The following is a 12,597-nucleotide window of genomic DNA, read 5'->3' on the forward strand; positions in this document are numbered from 1 at the left end:
CTCCCTCTCAGCCACCGCCAGGCAGACAGCTGAGGAGGGGGACAGCCCGTATGTCTCCCTGGAACACGAGGGGCTCCTGAGGCCTCGGGGCCCCGAGCAGTGGTGGTCAGGCCGGCTCAGAGGTTGGCGCCCCAACGGCACCAACAAGGGGAGACCCCAGGCCCCCGGCCCGTGTGTAGCGTCAGGAGGGAGGACACACCCAGCGGCCAGACCCACCTGTCTCCACGGGGTTTTGAAGTCCAGGCCCCGCAAGCCCCAAGCAGCAAAGGCCCGTGTCCTCTCTGAGGGACCCCACGGATACAGGGCCGGTGTCCCTATCGAGGGCTTCTGTGTGGCCACATCCGGGCCTGGCCCAAGGGTGCGGAGAGGGAGGGCCTGGGGGGCTCTGGGAGACCAAAGCATGTGTGGATTCTCTTTATGATAAAACCACGCAGTGGAGCCCGATGTGGGCGTCAAGAGGGACGGCCTGTCGGGACCCCTGCCCGCCCCCACTCGGCAGGTTGCAGGCCTGGAGGGGAGCCCGGCCTCGTCAGAGCTGCAGCAGGCCGCGCCAGCAGGAGAGGGCCGTGTGCCTCAGGTACAGGAGCCGGGCCCGCAGGTCGTCAAGGGCCAGCGCCACAGGCTTGGCTCGGCCACAGCACAGAGCCAGCACCAGCAGCAGCAGGACGCACACGGACAGCCGAAGGAGCAGGGAGCCGCCTCGGGGCTGCAGCCGGCTGGGCGCTGGGGTGGGGGCGGAGGGGGACCCGATGAGCCCCTGCCCGCAGGCCTGGCCCCACAGTGGGGACCCTACGGGGCTCCCTCCTCCCTGCAGGACTGGTGGGGAGGCTGCAGACAGAGCACGCTTCACCCCAAGTGTGGGCTCCCTTGGCGCGGGGATCCCTGGGGTGTCTCGCATGGATCCCACGGGCAGTGGGACACCCCGTCCTTGCCTGGGCCTCTGCCAGTGTTGGGTGGGTCCCGAAGAGCCTCCCGTCGGCTCTGCCCCAGCACCCTCCCTGGGGGAAAGGGTACAGGGGAGTGACCCCAGAGGGGCACAGTGTGTCGGGTCCTGGCTAAGAGAGTGACCTTGCCAGGGTGGGGGGTGGGGCCCTGCTGGAGGGCCTGGGGTGTGCGAGGGTTCAGACTCACCCCTGGCGGTGGTGGTGGCCGTGGTGGTCTCCCTGCCGGCGATGTCTGGGAAGGAGAACAGAGGGTGGGCTCGGGCAGGGAGGGCCTCCCCGGGGTGCACGCTGCCTCCGCCGGCCCAGTGTCCTCAGGACCCCGCATCTCACAGCCACCCCGCAAAGCTCCCGGAGTTGGGCCGAATCAGGTACAGCCACCTCGTGTCACAGGTGGAAGGTCCACGCACCCCCGCCCAGCTCCCCCACACGTCAGCCAGGGGTCCCCCCGGCCTCCCGGCTTCAGGCTCCGGCTGCCCGAACTCGGGAGCCCGAGAGGCTGCTCTCAGCCTGTGCGAGTGTGGGGTGCGGTGACCCCGTGGTGGCTCAGGGGGGCTGCGGGGGTCCTGGGGCGGGACCGTAGGGCTGGCACTGGGAGAGGGCCAGGCAGGACTCTCGCTCCTGTCCATCCCCCACAGTGCCCTGGGGAGGCCCAGGCCAACCCCTGGTCCACCTGGGCCCCGATTCCCCGCCCGCTGAGTCTCTGTCTGCAGGGCTGCTGGGAAGCTCCCGGGGAGTGTGGAGCTGAGCTTGTGGGGGCGAGTGCTGGGCCCCGGAGGGACGGGCGCAGAGAGCAGGTGTGAGGAGTCCCATGAGCGGCGCAGGGCCCTTGGGAGGCAAGCTGAGACCCGGATGGGATGTTTAGGGTGGGCATCCGGGGAGACATCAGCATGCGCCGCCTGTGAGTTTTACCCACCACTCGGCAGGTCTCAAGAAGCACTTGCTTGGGGGCAGTGTCAGGCCGGATCTAGGCTGCCCCCGTGATTCCGGGCCCTCTAGTGCTTCCTCCCCTTGCTTCTGCTCAGCAGAATAAGGCAAAGTGGAAGGGATTCTGCAGCTGAGGGCAAACCCCAATCAGCTGACTTTGAGTCCATCTAAACGGAGAGCAGCTTGGGTGGGCCTGGCCTCATCAGGGAAACTGGGTAAACAAGAGGGAGTGTCCGTCCGCTCCTGGTCTCGGAGGCGCAGCGCTGTGGGTTCTGTAGCTGCAAGGAAGCGAAGTCTGCAAACACCTCTGTGAGCTTGGACCAGGGCCCCGGGCCTCCGCTGGGAGGTGGTCCCGGCCCACACCTGGACGGCCACCTTGGGAGACCTGAGCAGAGGACCAGCTACACCAAGCCTAGACCCTGACCCACGGGGTCACTGTGATAATAAACGTGGGCCGCTCGAAGCTTCTGAGTCTGCGGTGACTTGTTCTGCGGTGGAGCCAGCGGATACAGGGGCCGGTCCCACGGGCAAGCCTGCGGCAGGGCCAAAGGGGCCAGGGGAGGAGAGGGCCAGTGGCGGGGAAGGGCTCTGGGGCTGGGGGAATCCGGGAGGTGGGCAGTGAAGGACGCAGGCTTGGGAGTTGCTGCGGGGCAGCGGGAGGCGTCCAGTGCTGGCGGGAGGAGTGGGCGGGGCACTGTCCACTGCCCTCCCTGTACTGGCCCTCCACGGGCGGCTCAGATTTGTTTTTTCCTGCCGGTTCCTGTTTTCGCAACGGTTACTCTGGGTCTAGCCTGAGCCGTGGGCCTGGGTTTTACTGGGGTTCTGTCTGTGGAGACAGGACAGGGGGCAGTGGTCCCTCCCGATGGCCCCCCGTGAGGTCCTGGGCCGTGTGGCTCCCCACGCCCCGCCCCATGCCTGCTCGCCGCGCTCTGTCCTTACAGTGGACGGCCGCCTCCGGGGGCTCCCGGAACCGCACCCGCCTCGAGGTCCTCTGTGGCTCAGCCCCGTGGCCGCGGCGCTGTGGCCGGCTCCGCCTCAGGATGGAGGGGGGGCACTGCCTGTCGCCCTCCTGGGACAGGGGTGGGAGGCAGAGGGAAGCAGGCAGAAGTGAGCCCCTGGGGGCTGGAGACAAGGTGCCCTGGCCAGGATCCCTGCTGCCACTGCCAGGTTTGTACAGACGCCCCGGAGTGGGGAACCCGCTGGGGGGTGCGTGCAGACCCCATGGACGGGTCCCACCTGTTGCCCCTGCCTGGTGGCCTGACCCCAGGGGCTGGTACCAACCCCGACAGGGCCCTCAGTGATGCCAGGGACGATGACGGCAACTGTGAATGTCCACCAAGGGCCGTCTTCCTGCCCGAGTCGCTACACGAAACCTCGCTGAGTCCTGAAACGCTGGGCCCCAGGTCTCCTCTGTGCCCGGGCACCACAGGGAGGCCGGGCCCTGAGCCAGGTGTGTCTGAGCTCCGTGCCGGGCTTGTGTCACACCGCGGCCACCGGAGGGGTCTGGGCGTGAGACCGGGGCGGGAGAGGGATAGAGCCTGGACCCAGGTGCCTGCGCGGGGGCTGCCCTCCCACCCACGCTGAGTTTGGAACGTAGAGTTGCTAGACTGCTCTGAGCCTCAGTGTTCCCACCTATAAAATGGGGACAATAGACTGTTCCGAGCTGAGTACTCCCGTTTTGAACGGCTCCTGACTGGGAGGTCCCAGCCACACAGAGCTTGCTGCTAGCCTTCTGGGGGACATGGGACCCACCTAGTCCTGGGGTTGGGCCCAGCTCATGGCTGTCCCCTCCCCTCGGCTGGAGCTCCTGTGCCCGTGGCCTGCCGCCAGCCTGGCCATGAGCACAGAGGCTAGGTGGGGACTCAGGTCTGAAGTTGGTCCCCTTTTGCCCTGGCCTGGGCCCGTTGCAGCGGCCCCCTCACAGGCCGTCCTGGTCCTCTCTCCCCCTCCCCCACTCGCAGGCCCTCCTCCCCGATCTGCAAGGTGACCTCGCTGGGGAAGCCTCTGGAGTTGTTGCTGCCTTTCTCCAGAGCCTGCCATGGCTCCCGCTTCCTCTGCCTCGCTGGCACTCTCTCCGGGCCCATCCTGCCTGCCTGGGACGTGGCCTTGCTCCTCTGGGTATGACAAGTGTCCCCCACTAGGGGCCTCTAACCTCCTCTGCCAGACGGAATCTTTAAAGAGCCACCAGCCCCCCCCCCAAGTGATTTCCTCTCCTGGGAGTCCTGGGGCCAGGACAGCTCAGGCAAGGACAGGGACTGTGCCTCCTGCCTCTGCTCCCCCTTCCCCAGCCCCAGCGGGAGCCCTGAGGGCTGACCCTGGTGCACTTGGCCTTGGGGTCCCGGCATCAGGGCTTGTCCAGGACCCAGCCTTACCCTCCCCGCCCTGGGCATTGGCCAGCCTGGAGCGGCCTCTTCATTCTTCCTGGTGTGATGTCGCGTCTCTGGCCGGGAGCTGGGGCTCAAGCTTTGCCCTGCGGGCTTCATTTACTGGAACATGGCCCTGAGAGAAGCAGAGACACGCTCACTGTCCGGGCGGCACGGGTGGGAGCGGACGGAGGGCCCAGCAGCAGGGGCGGCTCTCCTGCCGGTGCTCCGAGCACCCTCGCCGGGAGCGGGTGCCCCCACCCCATCCGCTCTGGGGGCCGCGCTGGGCTCCACGCGGCTGCCGGCCGTGCCTTAGAGCCAGCCGCCGGCACGGGGCGCTCCGAACGTGTGCGCTGACCACAGCGCGCGCAGCGTGTGGAGGCGTGTCGGGGACGCTCTGGGGTGGAGGGAAGGGGTGCAGGGCCAGGCGTTGTTGGCTGCGAGGGGCTGGGAAGGCTGCCCCAGAGGGTCTCCTGCTCCGGGAGGGGCTGGAGCTGGTGGGGCCCCCGGAAACTCTGGTCTCTGTCTCTCCGTCCGTCCGTCCCTCCCCTGCCCAGGTCTAACTTCCTTACTAGCTGTAAGGAGGTGCCCCCCCAAGTCCACCGTGAGCCTGTGACGGCCTAGCATCGTCCTTCCCAGCTGTGGCCCCTCTCGGGGGGATTCTCCTTCCCCTGGACGGTTCCTGACTTCTGAGACCTGCCCTGCCCCTGCTGTGGGCACAGACCGCGCCCGGGGCCCGTGCAGGTGAGGCCGGGCCCTGAGCATGAGTCCTTCGAGAGCCCCCCCTTCAGCGTACATGTGGGGAAATTGAGGCCACGTGGACACGAGGGGAGTCTCTGTGCCCCGGAGAAGGAGAGGAGTTGGGGCTGGCACAGGGCCCCTGCTCCCCTTTATCCCCGGCCCAGGCTCCTCCCTGGCTCCCCGGTCTGGGTCCTTGGAGGTCAGCCCTGTCCCCTCTGCACACGGCGAACGGCAGGTTTTGTGAGGCGCGTCCCTGTCTTCTGCCGTCCAAGGACCCCACCCCATGTCCAGGGCTGAGAGCGGGGCTGAAGTGGAGGGTCCCACACGGTCCCCGCACAGGCGTCAGGGTCCCCCAAAGGGCGGGCAGCCTCAAGGGGGGAGCGGGCCCCGTGCAGCCTTCCCTGGGGAGACGGCGGGGCATGGTGTGCCTCGCCCGGCAGCGTGGGCGCTGCAGCCGTGCAGAGCCCGGAGACGGGGGCAGCGGCCCGCACCAGGCAGCTCCGGTTACTCTAAAGCGAGCCGTTTTCTCCTCCTCAGCGTCAGGTTATTATTGCAAATGGAGTCCGGGAAGGAGCCCGGAGCCCAGGGAGGGGGACAGGGCCGGGAGGGCGGCCTCCCAGGAAGGTGTGCGGGTCCCGCAGGTGAGGAGACAGGCCTGGAGAGGCGTGCGGAGGGCCCCTGCCCGGAGCCCTGCAGCGCCCGGCCCCCTCCTGGGACTGGGACGGCGTCGCGCGTGCACGCGTGTGTGTGTGTGAGCACAGCCGTGTGCGTGTGCAGGAATGTGCACGTGTGTGCGGGCGTGTGGCTGTGAGCGTGGCTCCGTGGCTTGTGAGCATGTCTGTGTGTGCGTGTGTGCGTGCGTGTGTCCGCGTGGGAATGGGTGTGCGTGTGTGCTGTGTGCGTGTGTCCGCGTGCGTGCACACAGGTGCCGTCTGTACATGTGAGCGTGAGGGCGCGTGTGTAAGGCGAGGGCGTGTGATCACACAGCATGTGGGTGCGTGCGTGTGCATGAGTGTGTCTGAGTGTGAACGGGCCGTGCGCATGCGTGTGTGTGGCGTGTGCGTGTGCCCGTGGGTGTCTCTGGCTCCGGTGCAGGCAGCCGGGTGGGTCCCACCCACTTCAGCACAGGCCCCGTGTGACCTGCGTGATCTCGGGAGGCCCCTAACTCGCTGCCTCAGTCTACTCAGCCGAAAATAGGATCACAAGCGCGACGTCGTCCGCGGGCTGGGGGGGGCAGGCACCCTGTGTGTCGGGCTCGGGGGGGGCCGGGGACAGTCACTCGGGGACAGTGGCTTTGCTCGGGCGCAGAGCCGGGGCCCGTCTGCCAGTGAGTGATGGGAGCCCCGGGCCTTCTTCAGCCCAGTGCCTTTGCCTGGGTCGTCGTCTGCTGTCGGCGGGTACCCCCCCGCCCCACTGCCCCCCGTCCGTGTCCCCCCCCCCGCCTAGCCCAGTCTCTGCCGTCAGTCTGGCTCGGGCTCCGGCTTCCCCTTGAATGTCATTTCCTCTGAGACGGATGAAGGCCTGTGCCGACCCCCAGGACTGGCTTCAGTCCTGGGCTCTGTCTTGCTGTGGCTCAGTGACCTTTCTCAACAGCGTGACTGGCCGGGCCGTCGTCTCCCCACACACGGAACAGGAGGAGGGGACGGCCGCTCTCGGCTCCGCCTCCCGGCTCCCCCACCGCCCCCCTGCAGCCACTGGCCGGGGCCCCTCCCCAGGCTGGACTGCCGAGGGCAGGGCCCGGCATGGGAGCGGGGAGGCCTCGGAGCCCGTGGCAGCGGACAGTGTGTAACAGGAGAGCCCTCCCTCCCCGCTCAGGCCGCTCCGGACTGATGGGTGATAAAGGGCGGAAAATAGCTCAGGCCTGGGGCCGCGGAGTGTCACCACGGCCCTCCCACCACAGGGGACACACCCCGAGGGCGAAGCGTCTCGGTCAACAGCCTCTCCTCTGCTGAGGGCACATTCTCATCCCCCCTTTCCCCGTTGTCTCTAGGTGGGGGCCTGCCTGGCTGGGCCTGCCTGAGGCACAGGGCCTGCCCCAGGCCGGGGCCAGGGGAGCCGTAGGAGGAGCATAGGCTCTCCTGGAGCCTAAGGTCTGGCCAAGGCCATGCGTCCACAAGAGCCCTGACCGTCTATGGGGTTTGGCCCACCAAGGCTTATCCTCTGTAGCCCAGCTCGGCAGCCGAGGCCCACTGTTCCCGGAGCCCCAGCTCCGCACACGGCTCCCAGCGGCTCCCACCGGCGCCCAGCCGGCTCACCGCGTCCAGCTGCACCAAGCCCCAGGGCTGGGCCATCTGTCCCAGCGTCGCTCTGTGCTGCTGCCTGGGAGGCTTCTCACCGGCTCCCAGGCCAGGCTGACCGCGTCTCTGTGCCCTGCTGACCCCATACCGCCGGCCACCCACTGCCTGCTGGTACGTCTCTGTGCTCGCCAGGGGTCCCTCGGACACCCCGCGTAGTGCAGGCCTGTGTGGGGAGGGGCATCCCCCGCTGTGACCAGGGGTGGGCAGCCAGTTCGGAGGCCACACCGGCTCCTGTTGCCCCTGCACGGTGCCTGTTTGCCCGCAGGAGCCTGGCTCGGGGGCTGGAAGAGCTTCCCGGAGGTCCCGGAGCCCTGGGGAGACCGAGGGTCTCCTCCTGAGCCGGCAGGTCTGGAGCTGGAACGAGGGGAGCTGCAGCCTGTGCCCGCCCCGCGCACTGTCCGGTGACTCCCCCAGGGGCCGCAGGGCGGGTGCAGGTAGGAGAACCACGTCGGGATCTCATCCCGCAGAGGCCGGAGCTGTGAGCCCCACATACGTGCGCAGCCTCCCCCCAACCCCACGCACACACACACACACTCACATGGCTGCCCCCCCATTTGCACACACACACCCACACATGCATGGGCCCCGTCCTGGCCCACCCGGGCTCCTGCAGGGCCTACCCCCGGGATGACCTCACCCACCTGCCCGGCCCCCAGTCCGCTGGCGATGGCATCCTTGAGCAGAGTGGGAACCGGAGCTGTTGTGGCTCCCGGGCCAGCTGAGAAGTTTCCATTACAGCCGTGGGGCAGTGGCCTCTGGACAGTCTGGCCCCGGAGGAAGCCGTCCGCACGGGGCCTCGTGGCCTTGCGTGGTGTTTGCCCTCCCTCCCCTCACCTGAGCAGCTTGTCTGAATGAAAGCCGGGGGGCTGCTGAGGCCCCAGGACGCACACTTCACTTTCTTCCAGCTGCGGAAGGGGACAGAAGGCCGTGGGCAGTCCCTTGCTGGCCTCCCCTCAGGAGAATGGGGGCAGAGTGAGGGGCCGTGGGCAGGGGTCCCCAGGAAGGGCCGGCTGCCGCCAGCCCACTCATAGCCCAGGACAGGCTGGCTGCTCCCCAGATAACACACATTTCTGACCTCAGCAAGAGGAGAACCTCAGGGCACGCGTCCAGCTGATGGCTTGCTCCCTGGGCTTGCCCTGACGCGCCTGCCTGGGCCGGGGTGTGGGACCAGGCTCTGTCCTGGCAGGCTCCACAGATGGTCCCCCACGTCTCTGGACATGGGGCAACAGCGGGTCAGAAGGACGCTGGGTGTCTACTGGGTGCAGGGCATGCCCTGGAGTGGGAGATCTTGACCTCGAGAGCCCCAGGCAGAATGGGGCAGGTAGACCCCGGCCACAGGGAGACCTGGGGGGTCACTCGCCCCGAGTTCCGAGCCCCCGTGTAGACTGGAGGTCTACGCCACCATCCAGCACACCATGAAGACGGAGGTGATGTGCCGACCTTCCTGGAGGGGACTGCACACAGTAGGCGCCCAGCGAACGGAGTGTTCTGAGTCGGAGGGGTGACCCACGTGCATGGGGGGCCAGAACGGAGATTCCTGCCAATCAGGTCAGCTCACAAAAGGGCCAGTTCCCTGGGATAACTGAGTGCTGTGGTCTGGGCTAAGTGCCCGGAGTGACTCCATTTCCTGCTCTACCGGGCTGTGGCCGCATAGACCTGCCCTCAGCAGGACCCCAGGGCCTCTGAGGAGGGCTCACCGGTGTCCGTGCACAGCACTGCTGTCCCGACAAGAATCCTGGCTGCTGGCCACTTCCGAAGGGACCACGCTTGGCTCATGGCCGGGGAGGGCCGCAGAGACGGGTGCCCCGGCTTTGTGGTGGGAACTGCCCAAGCGGTTGGGAACCCCACAGCAGCCGGGCCTTGGGTAGGAGCACGGATAAGGGGCTGCAGGGCCCTCCCTTGGGTCTGGCTGGGCCACTGGGGAAGGGCTCAGAGTGCTGGGAACCACCACTCCCACTTTACAGGCAAGACATGAGGTTCAGAGGGGCCTGGGTCTTCTGGGGGCACTGACCACTCTGGTTTGCTTGGGAATGTGCTCGTTTTAGCACTGAAAGCCCAAGTCCCGGGTGAACGGGATGGACAGCCGCCCTCAGTCTTTGTCCTAGGGCCACGCAGAGTTCTCTGCCCAGACGCTGTCCACCTGTCCACCTGTCCGCTTGCCTATCCTCCTGCCCACCTGCTTGCCTGTCCGTCTGTCTGTCTGTCTGCCTGCCTGTCTGCCTGTCTCCCTGTCCCCCTGTCTGCCTGTCCCCGTCTCCTGTCTCCTGCTTCCTGTCTTCCTCCTGGGCCAGGTTCTCTGCCGGCATCTCTGGCTGCTTCATTCCCAAATGGGAAGTGAGCTTCCGCCTACCGCCCTGAGCTGGGCCCTCACCTGGCTCCCTCCGGGGTCCGAGAAGCCAGGCTCTGCGGCGTCCTCCGGTGAGAGTGGTTCAGGGTGCTGCTGGCCCGCTCTCGGGCCCCCCGGAGAGGCAGCCCAGGGCCCGTGCAGCCTCCTGCCGCCCGGGTCTGGAGCTGCCGCCAGCCGGTCCGTGGGGCGAGTCTGCAGCCGGCCGGCGTCCCCTCCCCAGGCCCCTCGGCAGGGCGGCAGAACTTGGCCAACTGGCAAACGCTGAGCTATAATTACCTCTCCCCTTTGGCAGAAATAGCAGTGACCCCACAGATCGGCTGCTGGCCCTGGTGTGGGAGGGGAGCTGCCGGTTTCCCAGGCCCCGAACACAGACAAGATAAGGGGTCAGTGCCCCGTCCCTGCCCCCCCAGCTTCTGGTTCCAGAGCTTTGCAGCCCTTGGAAAGCTCATGGGTCGGAATCAGAGGCAGATCCGGGGTGGGGAAGGCCGGAGGGGAGGGGGGCTGCCGGAGGGGAGGGGAGCACAGTGTCCGGCCCCTGCTTGACCCCGCCCCCGAGAGGAGCCCACCTGCTTCCCACCCCTGCACCCTCCCCGTCCTGCTCTGGACACGAGGTCACGAGGTGGCACGTGGGGGTGCACCCTGCGTGTCTCTGTGCCGGGGCCACGGACAGTCCGTGTCGGGTCAGATGGCAGACATGAGGCTCTCTGCACTTGGCTCTGCCTCCGGGGGCGGGAGGCGCCGAGGACTGGGTGGACGGTGGTCGGAGCCGTGTGTTCCCCAAAAGCCCTTCCCATCTTCATATGTAAGGGGACACGATGTGGTGTCCCTCTACTAGGGACACCGCCAAGGAGGGCTGGGGACATCAGGGGTCCTGCCGGCTGTTTAGCTTCCTGAGGTCCTGGGACCAGACGATCCCCACGCCCCTGATGCTGCCGTGCCTGGCTGGGTGACCGCCTGCTGCCCCCGGGGCCCACGGGGACTGACTCCGTTGCCGCTCGCCCTGTGGGGGTTTATCGGCACCCCCAAGGCCCGGCCACGCGAGACCGGCCCCCAGCTCTGCTCCCTGCCTGCTAATACTTCCCGGCCTCGTCTGATCAGACGCGCACACGCCCTCATTGATTGGGTTTCGTACCCGCTGGTGTCTGCAGGACGAGATAAGGCTGGCCCCCGAGGCCTCAGAGGGTCTTTGGTCCCTGTGTCCCCGGGGAGGTGCTGTGGAGGGCCAGGGGCGCGGGTGTGCTCCCAGCTCCGTTGCCGTACAGCGAGGGGACCCCAGGCAGCACGCGACCGTCCCGTCAGCTGGAAGCGACCTCTGGCACCCATCAGTCCTTTGTCTGCGGGTCTCCACTGGACCCTTGCCCTGTGCCAGGCCCTGGTCACACAGCTGTGCCCTCGCCTGGCTGTGGGTTCTCGGGAAGGCAGGAGACATCCCAGTCCCTACGTTGTCCCAAGAGCTGTGAAGCCCAGAAGGCAAAAGTGTTCTCCGGAGAAGCAGACAGACACACACATGCGGGGATGGGAGTCACTCTGAGGGACGGGTCACCCAGTGCAGGCGGTGAAGGCACGGCCGGCGGGCGGCGAGTGGTAGACCCCGCAGAGCCCGCCGTGGGCTCCACTCGGATCTCCCAGGCGGAGCAGACCTGCGACCCAGCGGGACGGCACGGGGAGCGGATTCTCTCTGCCCGAGGTCCTGTGTGCACCCCAACTGATCGGACGAGGCCCACCCACACCGGGCTGGCGTCTGATCGGACGAGGCCCACCCACACCGGGCCGGCGTCTGCTCCCCTCGGTTCACGGACCCCAGCCCCTGTCTCATCCGGAGACACTGGAGTCCGTTCCACCGAACCCCTGGGCGCCCGCGGCCCAGCCACGTGGACGGGGAGAGCGAGCCGCTGCAGGGCTGATTGCCAACGTGAGGTTGGGGAGGGCCCGGGGGCTCTGTAATGGGGCCGTCCCCGTGAGTCAGCCTGGCCTGGGAGCGTCACGGTGACCTCCAGGTTGTCAAGTGCATGGCCACGGTTCCTCTGTACCTGTGGCCTAGCACTGGCCCTGACCACCCAGCCACCCGGGGACCAGAGTCCTGCTGGAGGAAGGAACCCTGTGGCGTGTCGGGGAGGGCGGCCAAGGGCCCGATGTGGCCTCTCCCTCACCGTGGCCTGGCTCCAGGGCCGGGTCGCATGTGGGCAGGCCACTCCGCCAGGCTTGAGGGGAGACTGGCCGGAAGGGACTTGCCCCTCCCCCGTGCGGTCCCATGTGTCCTTGGTCACAGGGCTGTGTCCCCCGCGGAGCGTAGATAAGTTTCTGTTGTTTCTCAATGCTCGAATTACCCCGTCTGTGGTACGTTATCGTGGCAGCGGTAACAAACGACCCTGCTGCCTCAGTGGTGACACCAAGACCGTGGGGCTGGAGGAGTGACACTGGGGGCCAAGGACAGGGGCCCAGAGCCTCCAGTGCGAGCATCGGGCCTGTGGGGTCCTGGGCCCCCAACCCTCCAGTGCGAGCACGGGGCCTGGGTCCTGGGGCCCTGGCGGAGCATGGGGAGAAGCAAGAGGGCTCTCACCACCACTGAGGGCCAGAGGGATGAGGAGAGGGGAGTCCCTCCCGGACTTGACCAGAGCCCTTTGGTGGACTGGAGAGTGACGCCTGTGGGTGTGGGGGCTCGGGAGGGAAGAAGGAAGGGTAAGGGGGGAGGGAGAGAAGGGGCTTTACGTTGGAGGGGCTGATGCATGCTCTGGGTGAGACCCCCTGTGGGAGCTGAGGCTGGGGTCCACAGGCCACCCCTCATGGGACCCGGTGGGGTGGGGACGGTGGGATTTTCTACCGGGCAGAGATGTCCAGGAGGAGCAGCTGAATGGGAGGTGGTGAGTCTGCCATGACTGGAGGTAAGCAAAGGAGGAGTCCTGCCTTTGGGGTCTTGCCAAGGCTCTGTGTGGCTCCAGGATAATACCAGGGGCAGGGGAAGCAGGGGGAGGGAAGCGGGC

The 12,597-nt window shown here is 67.5% G+C and overlaps 1 protein-coding gene across 1 annotated transcript; it reads right to left on the reverse strand.

Annotated features, from left to right (window-relative positions):
- Positions 1-529: 529 nt before the first annotated feature.
- Positions 530-4,351, reverse strand: C13H14orf180 (chromosome 13 C14orf180 homolog). The gene is made up of 4 exons (XM_044231303.1): positions 4,241-4,351; positions 2,808-2,937; positions 1,132-1,176; positions 530-723 (listed from the first exon to the last, which is right to left on the reverse strand). The coding sequence occupies exons 1-4, from the start codon at positions 4,349-4,351 to the stop codon at positions 530-532; spliced, it is 480 nt and encodes a 159-aa protein (XP_044087238.1).
- Between the last annotated feature and the right edge of the window lie 8,246 nt (positions 4,352-12,597).

Source organism: Neovison vison, chromosome 13 (genome assembly GCF_020171115.1).
Source record: "Neovison vison isolate M4711 chromosome 13, ASM_NN_V1, whole genome shotgun sequence".
Lineage (NCBI taxonomy): Eukaryota > Metazoa > Chordata > Mammalia > Carnivora > Mustelidae > Neogale > Neogale vison.

Coding starts and splice junctions, on each gene's coding strand:
- C13H14orf180 (XM_044231303.1), bottom strand. CDS start 4,351: ATGAAGCCCGCAGGGCAAAGCTTGAGCCCCAGCTCCCGGCCAGAGACG. Junction 2,938..4,240: donor CAATGCCCAGGGCGGGGAGG/GTAAGGCTGGGT, acceptor CCCCTGTCCCAG/GAGGGCGACAGGCAGTGCCC. Junction 724..1,131: donor GGCCACCACCACCGCCAGGG/GTGAGTCTGAAC, acceptor CCCCCACCCCAG/CGCCCAGCCGGCTGCAGCCC.